This window comes from Rhinolophus sinicus, chromosome 6 (assembly GCF_057876585.1).
Source record: "Rhinolophus sinicus isolate RSI-liver-muscle chromosome 6, RSI-T2T, whole genome shotgun sequence".
Classification (NCBI taxonomy): domain Eukaryota; kingdom Metazoa; phylum Chordata; class Mammalia; order Chiroptera; family Rhinolophidae; genus Rhinolophus; species Rhinolophus sinicus.
The window spans coordinates 22,989,214-23,004,593 of record NC_142506.1 but is presented as its reverse complement, the minus strand read 5'-3'; the positions used below and the strand labels follow the sequence as shown (position 1 = coordinate 23,004,593).

At 37.9% G+C, this 15,380-nt stretch overlaps 1 protein-coding gene across 1 annotated transcript in view; it reads left to right on the top strand.

Moving 5' to 3' along the window:
- PKHD1L1 (PKHD1 like 1) overlaps positions 1–14,625 on the top strand; it is a 151,464-nt gene extending 136,839 nt beyond the window's left edge. The window contains exons 73-78 of the mRNA XM_019750644.3: positions 1,577–1,921; positions 5,332–5,483; positions 5,876–6,022; positions 6,355–6,508; positions 10,018–10,296; positions 14,418–14,625. Of these exons, the coding sequence (XP_019606203.3) occupies positions 1,577–1,921; positions 5,332–5,483; positions 5,876–6,022; positions 6,355–6,508; positions 10,018–10,296; positions 14,418–14,428 (1,088 nt within the window). The 3' untranslated portion in view covers positions 14,429–14,625. The remainder of the gene's footprint in view (positions 1–1,576; positions 1,922–5,331; positions 5,484–5,875; positions 6,023–6,354; positions 6,509–10,017; positions 10,297–14,417) is intronic.
- The last annotated feature ends 755 nt before the right edge of the window (positions 14,626–15,380 follow it).

Here is a 15,380-nt window from a genome sequence, read left to right as displayed (position 1 = left end):
ACAAGTACATTTAAATCAGGAAAGTAGAAACCATAATACCTCGACAGGCAGAATTTAATACAGGGAATTGGTTGTATAGATGTTGAAGGGATGAAAAAGTACCAAGGCCCTCTTATAGATTTTTTTCCTCATGAAATAACATTGCTTGTAAATGGACATTTTGCCTTGGCACTTGGGATATAAAATGACAGCCCTGTATTATGAATCCATACATATTTTTTAGATTACTCAAAGTGTTTTATTATTTTCTGTGTCTCTGCTTCCTTCCATTACTGTGAAGACATGAGAAAGTTATGTAGGATAAATAGCATATGCACTTCTAGCAGTAGCTTGAGAGCAGTTTCAATTTATAATACAAAAGCACATTCTTCAGATTCACAGAATGTTTAAACCAAAATGCATCCAGAATTTATCCTCGAAGGTATTAAATATGCAGTAATAATGAAATGGCTTCTTAATGCCATTGCTATAAATGTCCATTACATTCATAGGAAATGCCTTCTTCTTTCTAAAATTTTACTTTTTTTTCTTGGTAAGTTTCACTATGAAATGTGGTAAGAAGCTACATGTCTCATTCCAGTACTATTATACAGCTCAGCCTTCGTCAGGGATTAATGTGTGATAGTGGATATGTTACCTTTGAGACATTGTTGATACTCTGCTTTAAAAATCATATATATATATACACACACACACATTCATTCATTATATATATATATATATATATATGTAATGATCCCAATCACTTTTACAAAATTTATTTCCCTAGTAGAACTTGTTTTGCATGAACCAAAGATTTTTCAGGCTGAAATGTAAACCTGTTTCATTGGTGTAAGATCCTTTTGGGATGTTTTAATATGTACGTCATTTGTATTACATAATTTTGTCCTTGGTAAAACTAGAAGTACTGAATTGTAAAAGCTCCTCGAGATTTGGTATATAGCACTGCATAAACTAGATGACTATAAAGTTAAATTTACATTTTTAAATTACCAAATGCCTTCGGTCAAGGCTTTAAAATTCCTAATATGAAAAAAGTATTACAAGCACAATATAAGTTACTTAGATTTCATGTGTACTGTGTCTACAGTATTTTTTTAAATAAGTTTAGTGTATAATGACTATTTTAAATTAAATTAATTTCTTCTTAAATTAATTGCTTTACAATTTTTAAAAAAAAATTTCATGTATAATGATTATTAATGTATTTATGGCATTATTTAAGTGATTGACTTTAATTTTGCTTGTCAGTTCTACAAGTGTTTTTATTTTTAATATTCATACTTTTTTTTTAATTAAAGTTTATTGGGGTGAGAACTGTTAGCAAGGTTACATAGATTTCAGGTGTACAATTCTGTAAAATATCATCTATGTATCACATTGTGTGTTCACCACCCAGAGTCAGTTCTCCTTCCATCACCATATATTTGATCAATATTCATACCCTCTTATGAAAGAATGATAATGTTGAACTTTTTCAGAATTTCCTAAATTTAAACAAATATTAAATACTACATGGTAATTGTTATCATATAAATATGTTTAACTGTGCTGTTTTGGCTTTTTTCCTTCATAGAGCAATTCCTTCCTAACCTGAATTCCACAGTCCTTGGTGAAAACTACTTTGATAGAACCTACCAAATGCTTTACCTTTTGGTTAAAGGAACTATACCTATTGAAATCCACACCACTGCAGTCATATTTGTTTCTTTCCAATTACCTGCTGTCACAGAAGATGACTTTTATAGCTCTCACAATCTGGTTAGAAATCTTGCCTTGTTCCTAAAGATACCAAGTGACAAAATCCGTGTCAGCAAAGTAATAAGAAGGGAGAGTCTGCGGAAGAAGAGATCCGTGGGACTCACAGTTGAATTGGAGATTGCAGATCCTCCCCGTCAGTTCATAAGCAATGACACCACAGGTATGAAAAATAGGTATTTGAGATAGAGGAATGTAATTATCAAATTCACATCCGCAAACAACCCCATCAGGGCCTAGTAAGCCAGGCCTCCAGAAAATCCCACCCACCCCACATCCTGAACCCTGTAAGGGCCTACAGACCTTTCTCTCTGCTCTACTCCTATAATCCCAATGCATTTTGGAATTGTGAAGGAACTTTAGCCTCTGTTTTATTATTGTAACCATTAATAAATTCAACAAAAGGATTTGACCTAATATGAAAGAAGTGACCTTATAGCTGAGAAATTACGCATGAAAAGAGTCAGTCAATGGACAGATGGAGGTAGGGATGTCCGATGCTGAGGAAACAGTTGGTGAGAGTTTGGTGGATGAGAAGAACTAGAAAAAGTCCAATGTGTCTGCAGTAAAAGGAGCCAGGAAGGGCAAGCTGCTGGAGATGAGGTTGAAGGTCAGCAGGTGCCAGGTCATGGGAAACCAACAGCTCTCCTCTTTGTAAGCCAAAGAAGGACAGGGGATGTTTTCCTGAGGAAAAAGAATTGAACCTTGGAGATTCTGAGCACTGGAGTGGTGGGTTAGATTTCTGTAGTAAAGTAACAGATTTACCCTAACACATGCAAATATGCAAGAATACGTTCTAGTTCTGCTTCCTATGACTGATCTAATCAGCCTCACCAACCTTCACCCCTTTCTCTGTCCCTCACTCTTCATACCCTCATTTTCTAGGTATCAGATAAAAATCAGCTCACTGTTCCATAACAGGTGTCTTTGCTGGTTTAAATATTTCCTTAGGGTGACTCCTTTGGGGCATTTGAGTGAATATTCAGTCCTTCGCCTAACGTTCAGTGCTTCCTCTCTGTTCAAGTTGGTATGTGAACACCAAGGGGGCTTTCCTGACCTCAGGCCCTCATAGTATGCCCTCGTCTTCATAGTCTCTGCTGCAATGTGGATGGTCTGTGCTCTGCACAAGCCTCTCTTGAGGTACAACTGAACTTTCCAAGTCTCCTGCTGCTAATCCCAACATGCTAATTCCCAACCATTATATTGTCTCCAGTGCTCAAAGCACAAGTACTGTCACCTAGACTTTCCCTCTCTAGGAAGACGAGATCTAGGTTTGTCAGAGGAGGATCACTATCCAGCTGGTGAAGCCTAAAGGGCCTTCACTTGTACAAGTCCCAGGAGGTGCTTTAACTTTCAAGGCCCTGGGAGAAGGGTCCATTTAACAAAGTGGTCAGATCATTGAATGTTGTAAAAGTATAATTTTTCTGCATTCTTCTTTTTAAAGAAAGCTTCTAACTTGCATAAATTTCAGACTCAGAAAATCCATATCTGCCCTATCTGTCCCCACCTTTTTCATTAAACTCCCTGGCTCTCTTCATGTGTAAACCTGGGTACTGGGTGACATTCTCACCTCTGCCACTAGGGGTCATCATTCATTTTCCCCAGGAGGTTTGTTTAGGGGTGACGCTCTCTGTGTACCATATTGCCCTTCTGGAATTCTACCAGTGGGGCAGGCAGAAGGTTCTTCCCCTGTGGGCTAAGTCTGTGGAGAGGCATGCATGAGTGGAGGGACGTGTTGATCAAACTCTCTTTGTTGAAAGAAACAGGAAGCACAGGTTTGAGTTGTAACCAGATAGCCAAAGAAACTAAAATGTACTTCTTAAACGTGATCTAAATTTCCTCACACACAATTCTTCCCAGCCCATCCCCTTAAAGCAGTTCTATCTTGTTAGTCAGATTTATCCAGTTTGGTATAATAGCCTCAGAACATTGAGATAAGGGTGGGGAGAGGGACAGACCCATGGCATGTTTCCCAGACCTAAACTGGGGTAGGGTTTCAAGTCTCAAGGAAGTCTACAACTTGTCATGGAGTGATAGCGCAGCAAAATATAGGGAAGTGACAAAAAGATGTGCATGTAATAATACTGCTGGCTCTCCACAACCTTCACACAGTGTTGGGATATCCAAAAGTTCCCAGGTGTCCTAGAAAGGGGTATGTAAGTACTGAGGGGACCTCTGGATAAGCAGAGTCCTGAGGTCAGGAATGAGAACTCTTCAAGTGAAGGTCTTTGGTTTCTAGGTGGCATCAACAGAATGGACTCCTTCATGGGTCAAATGGTCAGAGTACCTATTAACAGTGCAGGCCAGGTCAGACCGACTACTGGACCAGAAGCTGGTGAGGCAGGTGGTAGTAGTAGTGTATGGACACGGAGACTCCTTGTGCTGCTACCATTAGGTCACATGAGCCCTCAGACCTGGGAAGACGTCTTGGAGAAGAGTACGTAGAGGAAGTGGGGGGAGAGGGAGGAATCTGGAAGACTGAGCATTCATCCAGAAGAGTCTGAGTCAATCAAAAGAGACCTTTTAAATAGGAACTGAAATTCCCTAAGACTGTGATTTTCAAAATGTCGTGTGAGACCCGCTGCCCTAGGACATTGCTTCCTTCTTCCCGAGCCTTAATGGAAGAAACTCAGTGATCGGAGTCCTCAAGGCAGGACTCTGGATGTGGCAGATGCTGGATGTCTAGGGGCTGGCAACACCTGCACTACACCAAAACATTCTTCTGGTTACCATTGGGTTTCAAAGATCACACTGACTACAGTGTATAGAATGGAGTGAAAGGGGAAAAGATAGATATAAGAAAGCCAGTTTAAAGCTCTTTTAGTAAGTCCACTGATGATGGCTTTCACTGGGATTTTGACAGTGGGGACAGATAGATTTAGAAATTGGTAATTGACTATATAGTATGAGGGAGAGGTGAAGGGGGAAGTAGAAGAAGGGATCAAGCAAAAGTTCCAGGATTCTGAAGGAGTTGAGGTGCCATTTCATAAGATAAGGAGCATTATGGGGATAGTAGATTTAAGAAGACCTGCCAAGCTAGAAAGAGAACAGAAACTACCTGCAGTGTTAAAAATAACCTTGAAAGTCATAAATGCCCAGAGCAAGTAACCATTTGTTAGTAATTTAACAAATTTAATAACTGGTAAATATACACACTGTAAATTTGATGATGCCAATTATTCTTCCGTGTCCAAACAACACTCTATTTTTTAAAAAATGATATGTGATGACAGACATGCATGATATTGCTTCACTTTTAAACAAAGAATGACATGGGGAAGTATTAACTTGAGACAGATTTTCTCACTAAGCTTTCATTCATTGTTCTTGTATTTTTTATTTGCCCTTGTTTTATTCTTTCATTCCATCTTAAAAACATATTCTACTGAGTTCTTAATTTTCCTGACATCATTAATATGATTTGTCATGTTTAGGTCATGTACAGTTAGAAAGCTGTAAAATTGTATAATGTGAGTAGAGCAGCACAAACATAAACGTAAGTGAAAAACTATCACTTGTTCTCACAATTTTATATTCTTATAATCCATATGTCATAATACTGTCTCCCTGTAGGTCAGATGCAATTATCTGAACTCCAAGAAATCACTGCTTCTCTTGGACAAGCTGTAATTTTAGGAAAAACCAGTAGTATCCTTGAATTGAATATCTCTTCCATGTCTATTACTAATCCTATCCCCAGCCCAAGTGATTCTGGCTGGATTAAGGTAAGAAAATGCAAGTAGAAAAATGCATTTTAACTATTTGATACATTGATGCTTATTTCTAATTTTAACTCTATTTCATGACAGTCATTTAGAGGGCATGTCTTTCTAATTTATTATTGGCCAATTTTTATGGTATCACTAAAATGATCAAGTAGTTGAAAAAGAAGCGTATCTAAAAAATTACCTCTTGGAATAAAATGTGCTTCCCTTTGAATATTTATAACCGTGCTTCATGAATTTGATCTAGAGGAAATATTGTAATAATAGTTGTACCTATTGAACGTATTTTTAAACAAACAAGGACCATTACACTTAGCCTGCCTGAAATGAGCCTGTTACTGAATGTCGTTTATCACGTGAAAACCACTTCATCACCTCATGACCGTTTACAGGTGACTTCCCAACCTGTGGAAAGGTTTGCATTTCCTGTTCATCACGTGGCCTTTGTGTCCTCGCTCTCAGTGATCACTCAGCCGGTGGCAGCACAGCTAGGACAGCCATTTTCTCAGCAGCCTTCAGTAAAGGCAGTAGATTCTGATGTAAGTTATACCTCAAAGCTTTATGTGAGCGAAAGGACTAAGCTATAAATGCCAGAGGGTGAGCCAGTCTCACTGATCCAGGTAACCTGAGGATTGCACTGCCCCTTGGAAGGTGGACTAATATGTATGGATAGCGTCTGTTACTGTTTTAAAACTGTTCCTTTTCCATGAACTTGCTCCAGTGCCCATATTTGTGAACTCTTTGTTCAGGAAAAGGACTTCTGCAGATTTTAAATTTGTAATGAGGCATTTTCAAAAATAAAATTTCACATATCTTAAAAAAAGAAGCATGGGGACAGGACAATTAGAACTCTCTACGATTTTTTCTTTAGGATAATTGTGTATCAGTTGGGATTACTTCACTGACTTTGACGGCCATACTAAAGGACTCTAATAATCACCAAATCAGTGGTCTTAGTGGAAATACAACAATTCCATTTAGAAGCTGTTGGGCCAACTACACGGACCTTACGCTTCTTAGAACAGGTGAGTACACTGTTCTGGATCCTCACATATATACCGATAAATAGGGACAATTACAATTGAACGAAGCATTCTGTAATACTCTGGTCAATAAATTATAGAAATCAGATTCCTATAAGTGTACTATACCTTATTTCAGAAAACATGCAGTCTAGTTTACAAAAATATATTTAATATGCAAAACAAAATAGAAATTAAAATAAGCAATTAAAGAAATTAAAACAGGTAATTTGAGGATATGCATCAAAATTACATCATGATTCATATTTGTGTATTTTTCCAAATTTTCACTAAATATGTGTGATTACATTTATAATAAGAAAAATTATTATATACATTTTCAAATTAAAGAAAAGAAAGGGTAAGATAGGCTCGCATCATTTTAATGTCCCATGCAGGAATTCAGAGTTGGTCTGGAAAGTGGTTCCTAGCATCTCTAGAAGCCAATGCAAAGGAGAAAACATAAGTATTCTCATGATTCACAGTGCCCATCACGATAAACCAGCTGCTGTGGAGAATTGTAATTTGCTCTGAGATCAGAACCAGTCCCCTGTGAGTCCTCATATAGTAGATCCAATGAATTAAGTGACATTTTCAACATTGTTACAGTAAATACAGTTATATCCTCCATAGTGATGTTTCTTATGTTATCTCCACATGGGGTGATGGTGTAACTCCAACTGGTAAAAGTCTTTCTACTAAGGCCAAAGGGTATGTCCAAAAAACATCTCCCTTGGTGATCGATTATATAGTATCTAAAAGAGTGAAATGGATAAACTGCTTATCCTTGATCTAGGCCTCCATTAATCAGTTTATCTTAATCTGGGGCCTTTTAAGATCTGTATAGGCCCTCACTGATGAAGAGTGTCATAGTGGCACTTCCTATTTCTTACCACTGTTTTCTCAAACACACACATGTACACATTAACGGTTAGAATAAAAGTCAAAATAAAGAGTAAAACAAGTAACAGAAATGCCAACATGAGTCAGATTTTTTTTCATAGTAACTAAATATCAAAAACTAAAATCATTCCAGAAGAATTTTTCCCCTCATTTTTGCTTTCGCATGCCTTGTTGAAGCTCTATCTATTCCAGACAGTTTGGTCTGCCAGCTGGGCTCCAATATCTCAGCCTACTGTCCTATGAGACTCAGATGGCAAAAAGTTCGACATTGTACCCATGGACAAGTACCCAGAGTATCCAACACGCTTGCTGGTTAAGGGCATAGCTGTATTCTTTAACAGTCAAGCTAAATGGTGGTCGGACTAGGACCCTTTTAAGGGACATGAGGCACCAGACAAGAATTCTGCCTGAAGAGAAGGTTGTCCACCTCCCCATGGAGGAGGACCCAAGAGGTACCCAGTGGCAAAGACCCATCCTGGAGACCAAGGTCTTCAAACTACGACTTCCAAATAGCAGTGTTCCATTCCAAGTAACCAGAATCACAGGAATGCTGAAGTAATAATAGAGGTTCTGACATTTTATTGTGATAATAAAATAGTACTCCTTTTGTACAGTAACTTTTCTTCCAAAGTTCAAAACTTTCCTCAGAGTGTCTATGCAGAAGAGCCATTGCTTCTAATTTATTTATTTGTTTGTTTGTGTATTTCTGACTTTCTATTTGTCTGCCTCTGTCTTGCTTTTTTTTTTTTCTCCACCAAGTGTAGGGTCTCATTTCCCTGGTTGTGTATAGTAAGGGAGGTCAAGTATAGTCATCTCTTCACTATCTTTAGGTCACTTATCCAGTTCTCAGATTAACCACTGTAAGATTGTAATAGTAACAAATCACATGTGAGAAAATTAACGAAGCATCTTTCTTATAACACTTTCTTGTAGGTCCCCCCACGATTGCTGCATTGTGGGAAATCCCCTTGCAGATTAGACTGTACCTGACAGCGTGGCAGCCAAGCACTCTTCTACTTATAGCTCAGTAAAGGGCAAAGCGGGGCCACCTGTGTATGGGTTGTGGTTTCTAACACAGAAAATGGGATGTGAGAATTAGGTGAGAAAAGAGTAAGACAAGAAGAAAATAAACAGCGGAGATTGCATCTTCGAGTAACCTGGATAAAAACAGTATTACTAATGGATAATAACATTTGAAACATGTTTATCTATCAACCTACGTGATCTATAGTGTTTGTTTCAATTTCTGTTACTACATAACAAGTCAGCCCCAAATCTAATGACTTAAAACAATAACCATTTCATCTGCTCACAATAAGGTGGGTTGGGGATTTGGGCAGGATGCACATCTCTGCTCCAGGATGTCTGAAGCTTCAGCTGGGATGGCTTCTTGGAGTCCTGGACCTGTATTCTGGATTTTGTCTGGGTTCTTCAGTTCTCCTCAGCTGGCTTAGGCTTCCTCAACAGAACTGAAGGAGAAAAAACAAAAACCTAAATTCTTTACACATCGAAATCATTAAAAAAAAAAATACACCTGCCATAAAAATTCAGTTTTTTTCAGAGTCAAAAGGAAAGAATGAAATACACCATTGTCATGGATGGTAACAGTGGTAGAAAAGTCTATAGAGCAACACCCATCCATTTTGAAAGTTATAGAACACATTTCTATTGTTTGTGAAAACACAGTGTGGTCAAGATCTAATTAAATTCACTCCCTGAAAAAGAAAGGAAGAATAAAAACAAGTGACTTTTTTTTTTTTAGAAAAAGGTAACAGAAAACATAAACCAGAGAAACAAAAACTTCAGGATTGTACAAGTATTGCAAACTCTGTTCTGTGTGGTAACCATTAATGATAGCAGTAGTCCCAGAAGAAATTATGTCAAGGAAAAATATATTGGTTATCTCACATTCAAAACTGTGGAAATATTTAAAATGTGGATTAAAGAACATTTGGATGAGGTTTTTATGTTCCACTCTCCAAAGAGATCTAACAGGTGTTTCCTTAAGCTTGTGTACGTGGGGTAAGAAGGAAGGGTCACCATCTTGCCACACCAAAATAGCGTCTGACTTAGAGCAAATGTGGGAAATAGTTAAAAAATTGTTAAATCTAAGTGGAGGGCATATGAGTGTTTGTTGTACTATTCTTTCAACTCTTCTGGATGTTTGAAATTTTCAAAATAAAAAGTTCAGTATCCATCCCCTCTTCCCCAAACCAAGGCTGAGGCTTCTCCACTCCTCAGTCAAGTATACAAGGATCAAACAGAGATTCCTCACCTGCATCTCCTTTCCCTACTGTCCCTCATTTCAAACAGCCTCTATCCAGTCCTGGGCACTAGGAGGGAATCCCTAAGAAGCAGATAGTGATGCTACAGAAAGAAAATCTACCCCGAGTCCCCCTGCCCATAGTTGGTGGCAGATTGAACTCTTCGAACTGAGACCCTCTCTTCACTTGTTTATACTTCACTAATTTATTTGACTCAATTTCCGAAAATACTTTGTTAGGAATTACACGGTATTTTTAAGTCCATGACAACCCAACCGGAAGTGTATGAAAACAAAACAAATAATAAAGGGAAGTCAAAGACTATGATGATTTATTTTTTTCTAGGAAAAAACTATAAGATTGAATTTATCCTGGATGATGTTGCTTGGGTGGAATCCAGGCCTTTCAGCCTCCCAGCGCAGTCTGTCTCTAGCAGCAGTGGCAGTGCCAGTGGCAGCAGCAGTGGTGGCAGCAGTGGCAGCAGCAGCGGCAGCAGTAGCAGCAGCAGAGCATCAGCTGCGGGCACAGCTGCCCGGATAACAACACTAATTAGCTGTCTGATGGGAAGAGTGTTGCTCTTGGAAATATTTATGGCTGCAGTTTTGACTTTAAACGTAAATCTAGGTAAGCACAGTTCTATTTTTTTATATATGATGTACGTCTCCACGTACGTAAATGCGTACTAAGTAAAGACAGTGCACAACACTTGTGCATGGCACCTCTGTGGACACAGAGACATGGTCTCAGCCATTAGGAAGTAATGGCTTCAGTGGTAGAGACAAGACAACCCTACAGGAAATGTTATTCCCTTTTTGTGGTGGCCTAGCAGAATGGGGGAATGAGAAGTCCACGTAATGCCAAGACTTTTCTTCAGTTACAAGGGGCAGAAGCTCCGTGCAAACTGCTTTAGGCAGTCAAGTTAACTGAGAAGTTCAGAAGTAATGTGATGTCTGCCACAACTAGATCCAAGGACTCATTCAGAACCAGTGTCATTCTATCTCTTGTCTCCATTCTCCTTGGTAGTAGATTCCCTCCCAGGCAGACACCTCCAACCCTGATGGCAAAGGTGCCACTAGCGTCTTCATGTTTACATTCTACCAGCCCAGCAGCTAAGTCCCAGCTCAGCTAAAGAGCAAACCTCTTTCCCAACACTTCTAGCAAAAGTCTTCAAGCTCTATCATGACCTGGCTTGGGTCACATGCCCATTCTTGAACTAACCACTGTGGCTACGGGGTGCTGTGTAATAGTGAGCCTGGCCTGGGTCACATGGAGTAAGGCGCCGAGAATGATGGAAGTGTGGTTTCACAAAGGGAAATCAAAGTACTACCGTATTTCCCTAAAAATAAGACAAATAAGACCTAGCCGGACCATCAGCTCTCATGTGTCTTTTGAAGGAAAAATTAATATAAGACCCGGTCTTCTTTTACTATAATGTAAGACCTGGTCTTATAAGATGCTCCAAAAGATGCGTTAGAGCTGCTTGTCTGGCTAGATCTGTATTTTTGGGGAAACACAGTAGTACCAGAAGAGTAATAAGAGGAAGAGGTCTCTCTGAGCCAGAAATACTGGAGACTACTGTTGATGTCACCCCATCAGCAGCACTTTACAGATGGGATTCTAAAAAATGAGTAAGATGTGGAAATGGAGGGAAAGGTGCTCCAGAAGAGCAAAGGAAAGAGTGGGAGTGAAGAAAGACATCTTCAAGTATACATATTCAGCACGAAATTGCTCATCATTCCCTTCCAAACTCACTTCTCTTCCTGCAGCCCTGTCTTAATGCCAGGGCCATGTTTCTGACCTCTCAGGCTGAGACTTCTTAAGACTTCTCCCTTTCCTTCAACCTCCACATCCCTTCAGGTGCTCTGGGGCATCTATGTCTATCCATAATGTCTCCTATCAGTCCTCCTTTAAAGTCTCGCTGCTCCACTTACAACCTTTTTAGTTCTCATTTGACCTGTTACAATAGCCTCCTGGATTCCTTGCTTCCAAACTCTACAATGCATTTCATTCTCCTTTCCCATGGTCTCCAATTATGCTTTGTTTATACCATTATCAAAGCCCTTGCTGTAGTGTACTTGTATTAAACTCGGATATATGCAAATCTATCTTCCTCACTAAATTGTGAGCACTTAGAAGATAACACTGCATGTTTTATGTAATATAGATGCTAAAAATGTTGTTTAATTGATTTTAAATGTTAAATAGAGAATAAGTCCTTCCCTCAGATTTAGGGGGAAATGTTGAGTAGGGACATTATAGGCAAATATAAAGAGCTTTGATTGGCAGATATTAATCACTTTACAATTAATCTAATGGGGACATGGTGGAGAGTTTCTGACAGATTAATGAAATGAAAGTATCATGTAAGAAATACTGATACGATTTAGGAAGATGAAAACAATTCTGGAGATTGGTTGCACAACAATGTGAACATAATGCTACTGAACTGCCCAATTTAAAAAAATGGTTAAAATTTTATGTCATGTACATTTCACAATTAAAAAAAAGTCATCAGTATTGATCTACATAGAAACAATACAAATCTCCAGATATTAAAAAGATAATACATATTATAAGACACCATATATATATCTATCTATATATCTATCTATCTATCTATCTATCTATCTATCTATCTATATATATATATATATATATATATATATATATATATATTTTGTTGTTGTTGTTGTTGCTTTATGTCAGACGGATAATGTCTGAATTATATTCTTATGTTTGAATAAGAATCAAAATTATAAAAAGGATTTAGGAAGAATTTGAGATTGGGTAATAATTTAGAAATATTCTGAAGTATTTCAAGTAGTAAAACCAAGACTAGATTTTAAATTTAAATATAAATAAGCAGCATCTAGGGACACAACAAGGCTGGTTCTGAGTAGCAGAACAAATGGTCGGCTGGGGCTTCAGGAACAGTGATCAAATAGGAAGGAACAATCCTTTCTTCCCTCCTATGGCAGAAACTAATTAGAAGGCAGTTGTCAAGGGAGAAGCATGGTCTGAAGAGACCCAGGCCTGGTCTTTAATAGCTGAATATGTCAGGGTAGGTTTGGAGCTGAGGGACAATATAACCAGCACACAAAGTATTGTATTTTTATGCCAGTTTTCTTGTCTCTAGAATTCTAATAAAAGTAACAGTTGCCTATTTTATAATAGTGTGACAGGTATTGCTTAAGTTCATTTCTTTCTTCTCAGAATATTAAAATGTAAGGTATAAATACTGTTTTGGCTGCTCGCTCGTGGGCCATGAAAGAATTCACGAGGCAGGTAGAAATATAGAAGGAAGATTTATTAAAGTAAGAGAAGGGTCAGCTGGACAGAGTCTGCTGGAAACTACTGTCTCTAGTCTTTGTTTCTTCTCAAGTTTTATATTTTCTAATCAGGATGTAAACTGCTTTGGCCTGTAGTGGAGTTTTCTATTGAGTTGGCTTGGCTTTGTCAGTTGGGGAAGGAGAAGTTACAGTTAAACTGGTTATCACAACCTTGCATATGTTATGTAAATTTAAATTGGAGTGAGGCATGGATCCCAGTCAGCTGCAAAACCCCTCCCAAGTCACAGGGCCAGCACTGGGCCTAAGTAAATAAGAACCTTAAATCTAGTATGCATAGTAAATGTATGGGAAACAGTCATTAAGGTTTGCTGGAAAGGAAGCAAAGAGGAAAAAAACTTTCTAAAAGTTCCAAGCTAAATTACAGTTGTTAAATTGAATTATACCAGAGGTCCAAATCTCAAAATGGAAGGTTTTGTGCCACCTTTCCAATCCTCCCGTTTCATGAAATACTGTTTGTTTCCTCATTCAATATATTATTTTCTAATTATCTTCATTGACTTTCATCCTACTTGTTCCTGGCAACTTTGGGATTTTACGCAATTCAAAAAATTCTATATTTATGTCATTAGTAAATGATATTGTTCCTGGCATTTTTTAGGACATTTTTCTAGAAAACAAAGTTAGTTCACAGCTTTTTCTTTGCTACTAAATGAGCTGTCATTCTTTAATTAAGATACAAGATGATTTAAACACCATTGTCTTAATCCATTCAGGCTTCTATTATATAACAATATACCACAGACTGGGTGGCTTATAAACAACAGAAATTATCCCTCACAATTCTGAAGGCAGGAAGTCTGAGATCAGGGGACCTGCAATGTCAGCTGAAGGCCTACTGCTGGGTCACAGACTTCTCACTGTATCCTCACCTGGTAGAAGGGGAAGGGAGTCTGCGGGGACTCTTTTATAAGGACACTAATCCCATTCATGAGGGCTCCACCCTCACGACCTAAGCACCTCCCAAATACTCTACCTCCAAATACCATCACATTGGGCATTAAGCTTTCAACATTTGAATTTTGGGAGGACACATTCAGACTATTGGAACCATTAATGAAATGAAATGCTGGTTTTTTTTAAAAATATAACTTTGCATTCTAAATTAATACTTTACTTTTAAGAGAGTCATGAAGTTCCGCTAAATAAAATGACAAAAATTGAATGTGAAAAATACAATGTATAAACACCAACATTCTCCCTCCACTGCTCCACAGAGGAGTACATTATTGATTTTCACATTAAATTGGTAAACTTTGAAATACTAATTTTCACACATACTACTTTTGCCCTATTAACCATACCAGACAAGTTAAAATTAATAAAACGTAGTTTAAGTCACACTCTATGTTACTACTACTTTAAAAAAATATATTTGTATGTTTTTTTGCTTTCCAGGAAGCAACTGAAGTGCTGCTCTGAAGAACAGGATGAAAACAAATATATAAGAACTGGTCATTTAGTAGTTATTTTGTTGCCCAACAAGAAAAAGTCTATAGCAAAAATGTATGCTAAAAATATTTTTATAATATATAAAATGTATTAATTAGCTTTAATTATAAAAAAATCAAATTTCTTCAAAATATAAATTTCTTTTGATTCCTTATATGTGTACGTACTTATTTCATTAAAAAAACCTTTAGATATTTTTTATTTAGAAGCAGATATGCCACCTCCAAGTTGCTATACCTGCAAATCATAGAATCCTTTAAATAGTAGAAAGAGCTTGTCTAGTTATGACGTACCCTCTTTAGATCAATCAGCGGGCAAGTGTTTTAAATTTTTGTACGTATTGAGGGATCTGACTTCCTCTATCCATTCATGAGACTGATTTCCAATGATCTAAGCCATTCTAATTTCTAAGGATTTGGGGGAAATGAGATTGTTTTAGATCTTTTTCAGACTAAGTTGCTGTTTTTCAAATCCACAGTAATCCCGGGAATTTAGGGTTGTCCTGGATTTCTGAGCCTGCCAAACACTGGCCAGTCTGGAACAAGCTTTTTGAACAAGTCCAAACTTTCTATGCTTACTCCTTCCTCCCACTCAAAACTGCCACTCAACCCCAGGCTACAGCAGAAGAGACACTTAGTTTTGAAAGGATAAACTAGGGAATGCAAAAAAAGCCACAGCTTAATGTAGCTCAGTTAACCACAAGCTCTCACACCATAAAATTTGTACTTTTTACTCAGGAAATTCTAAAGGGCATGCTTAATTTGGAGGAAGCACTCCCAATAAAGGCATTGTAATCATGTTCAGGGCAAGTAGAGTGGTACTCACAAAAGTTACCTACTGGCAAGTGACACTCAGGAAGCATTAGAAACAGCTGAGAGAATTCAGTGACGTCCAGACATTTTTCTTCTG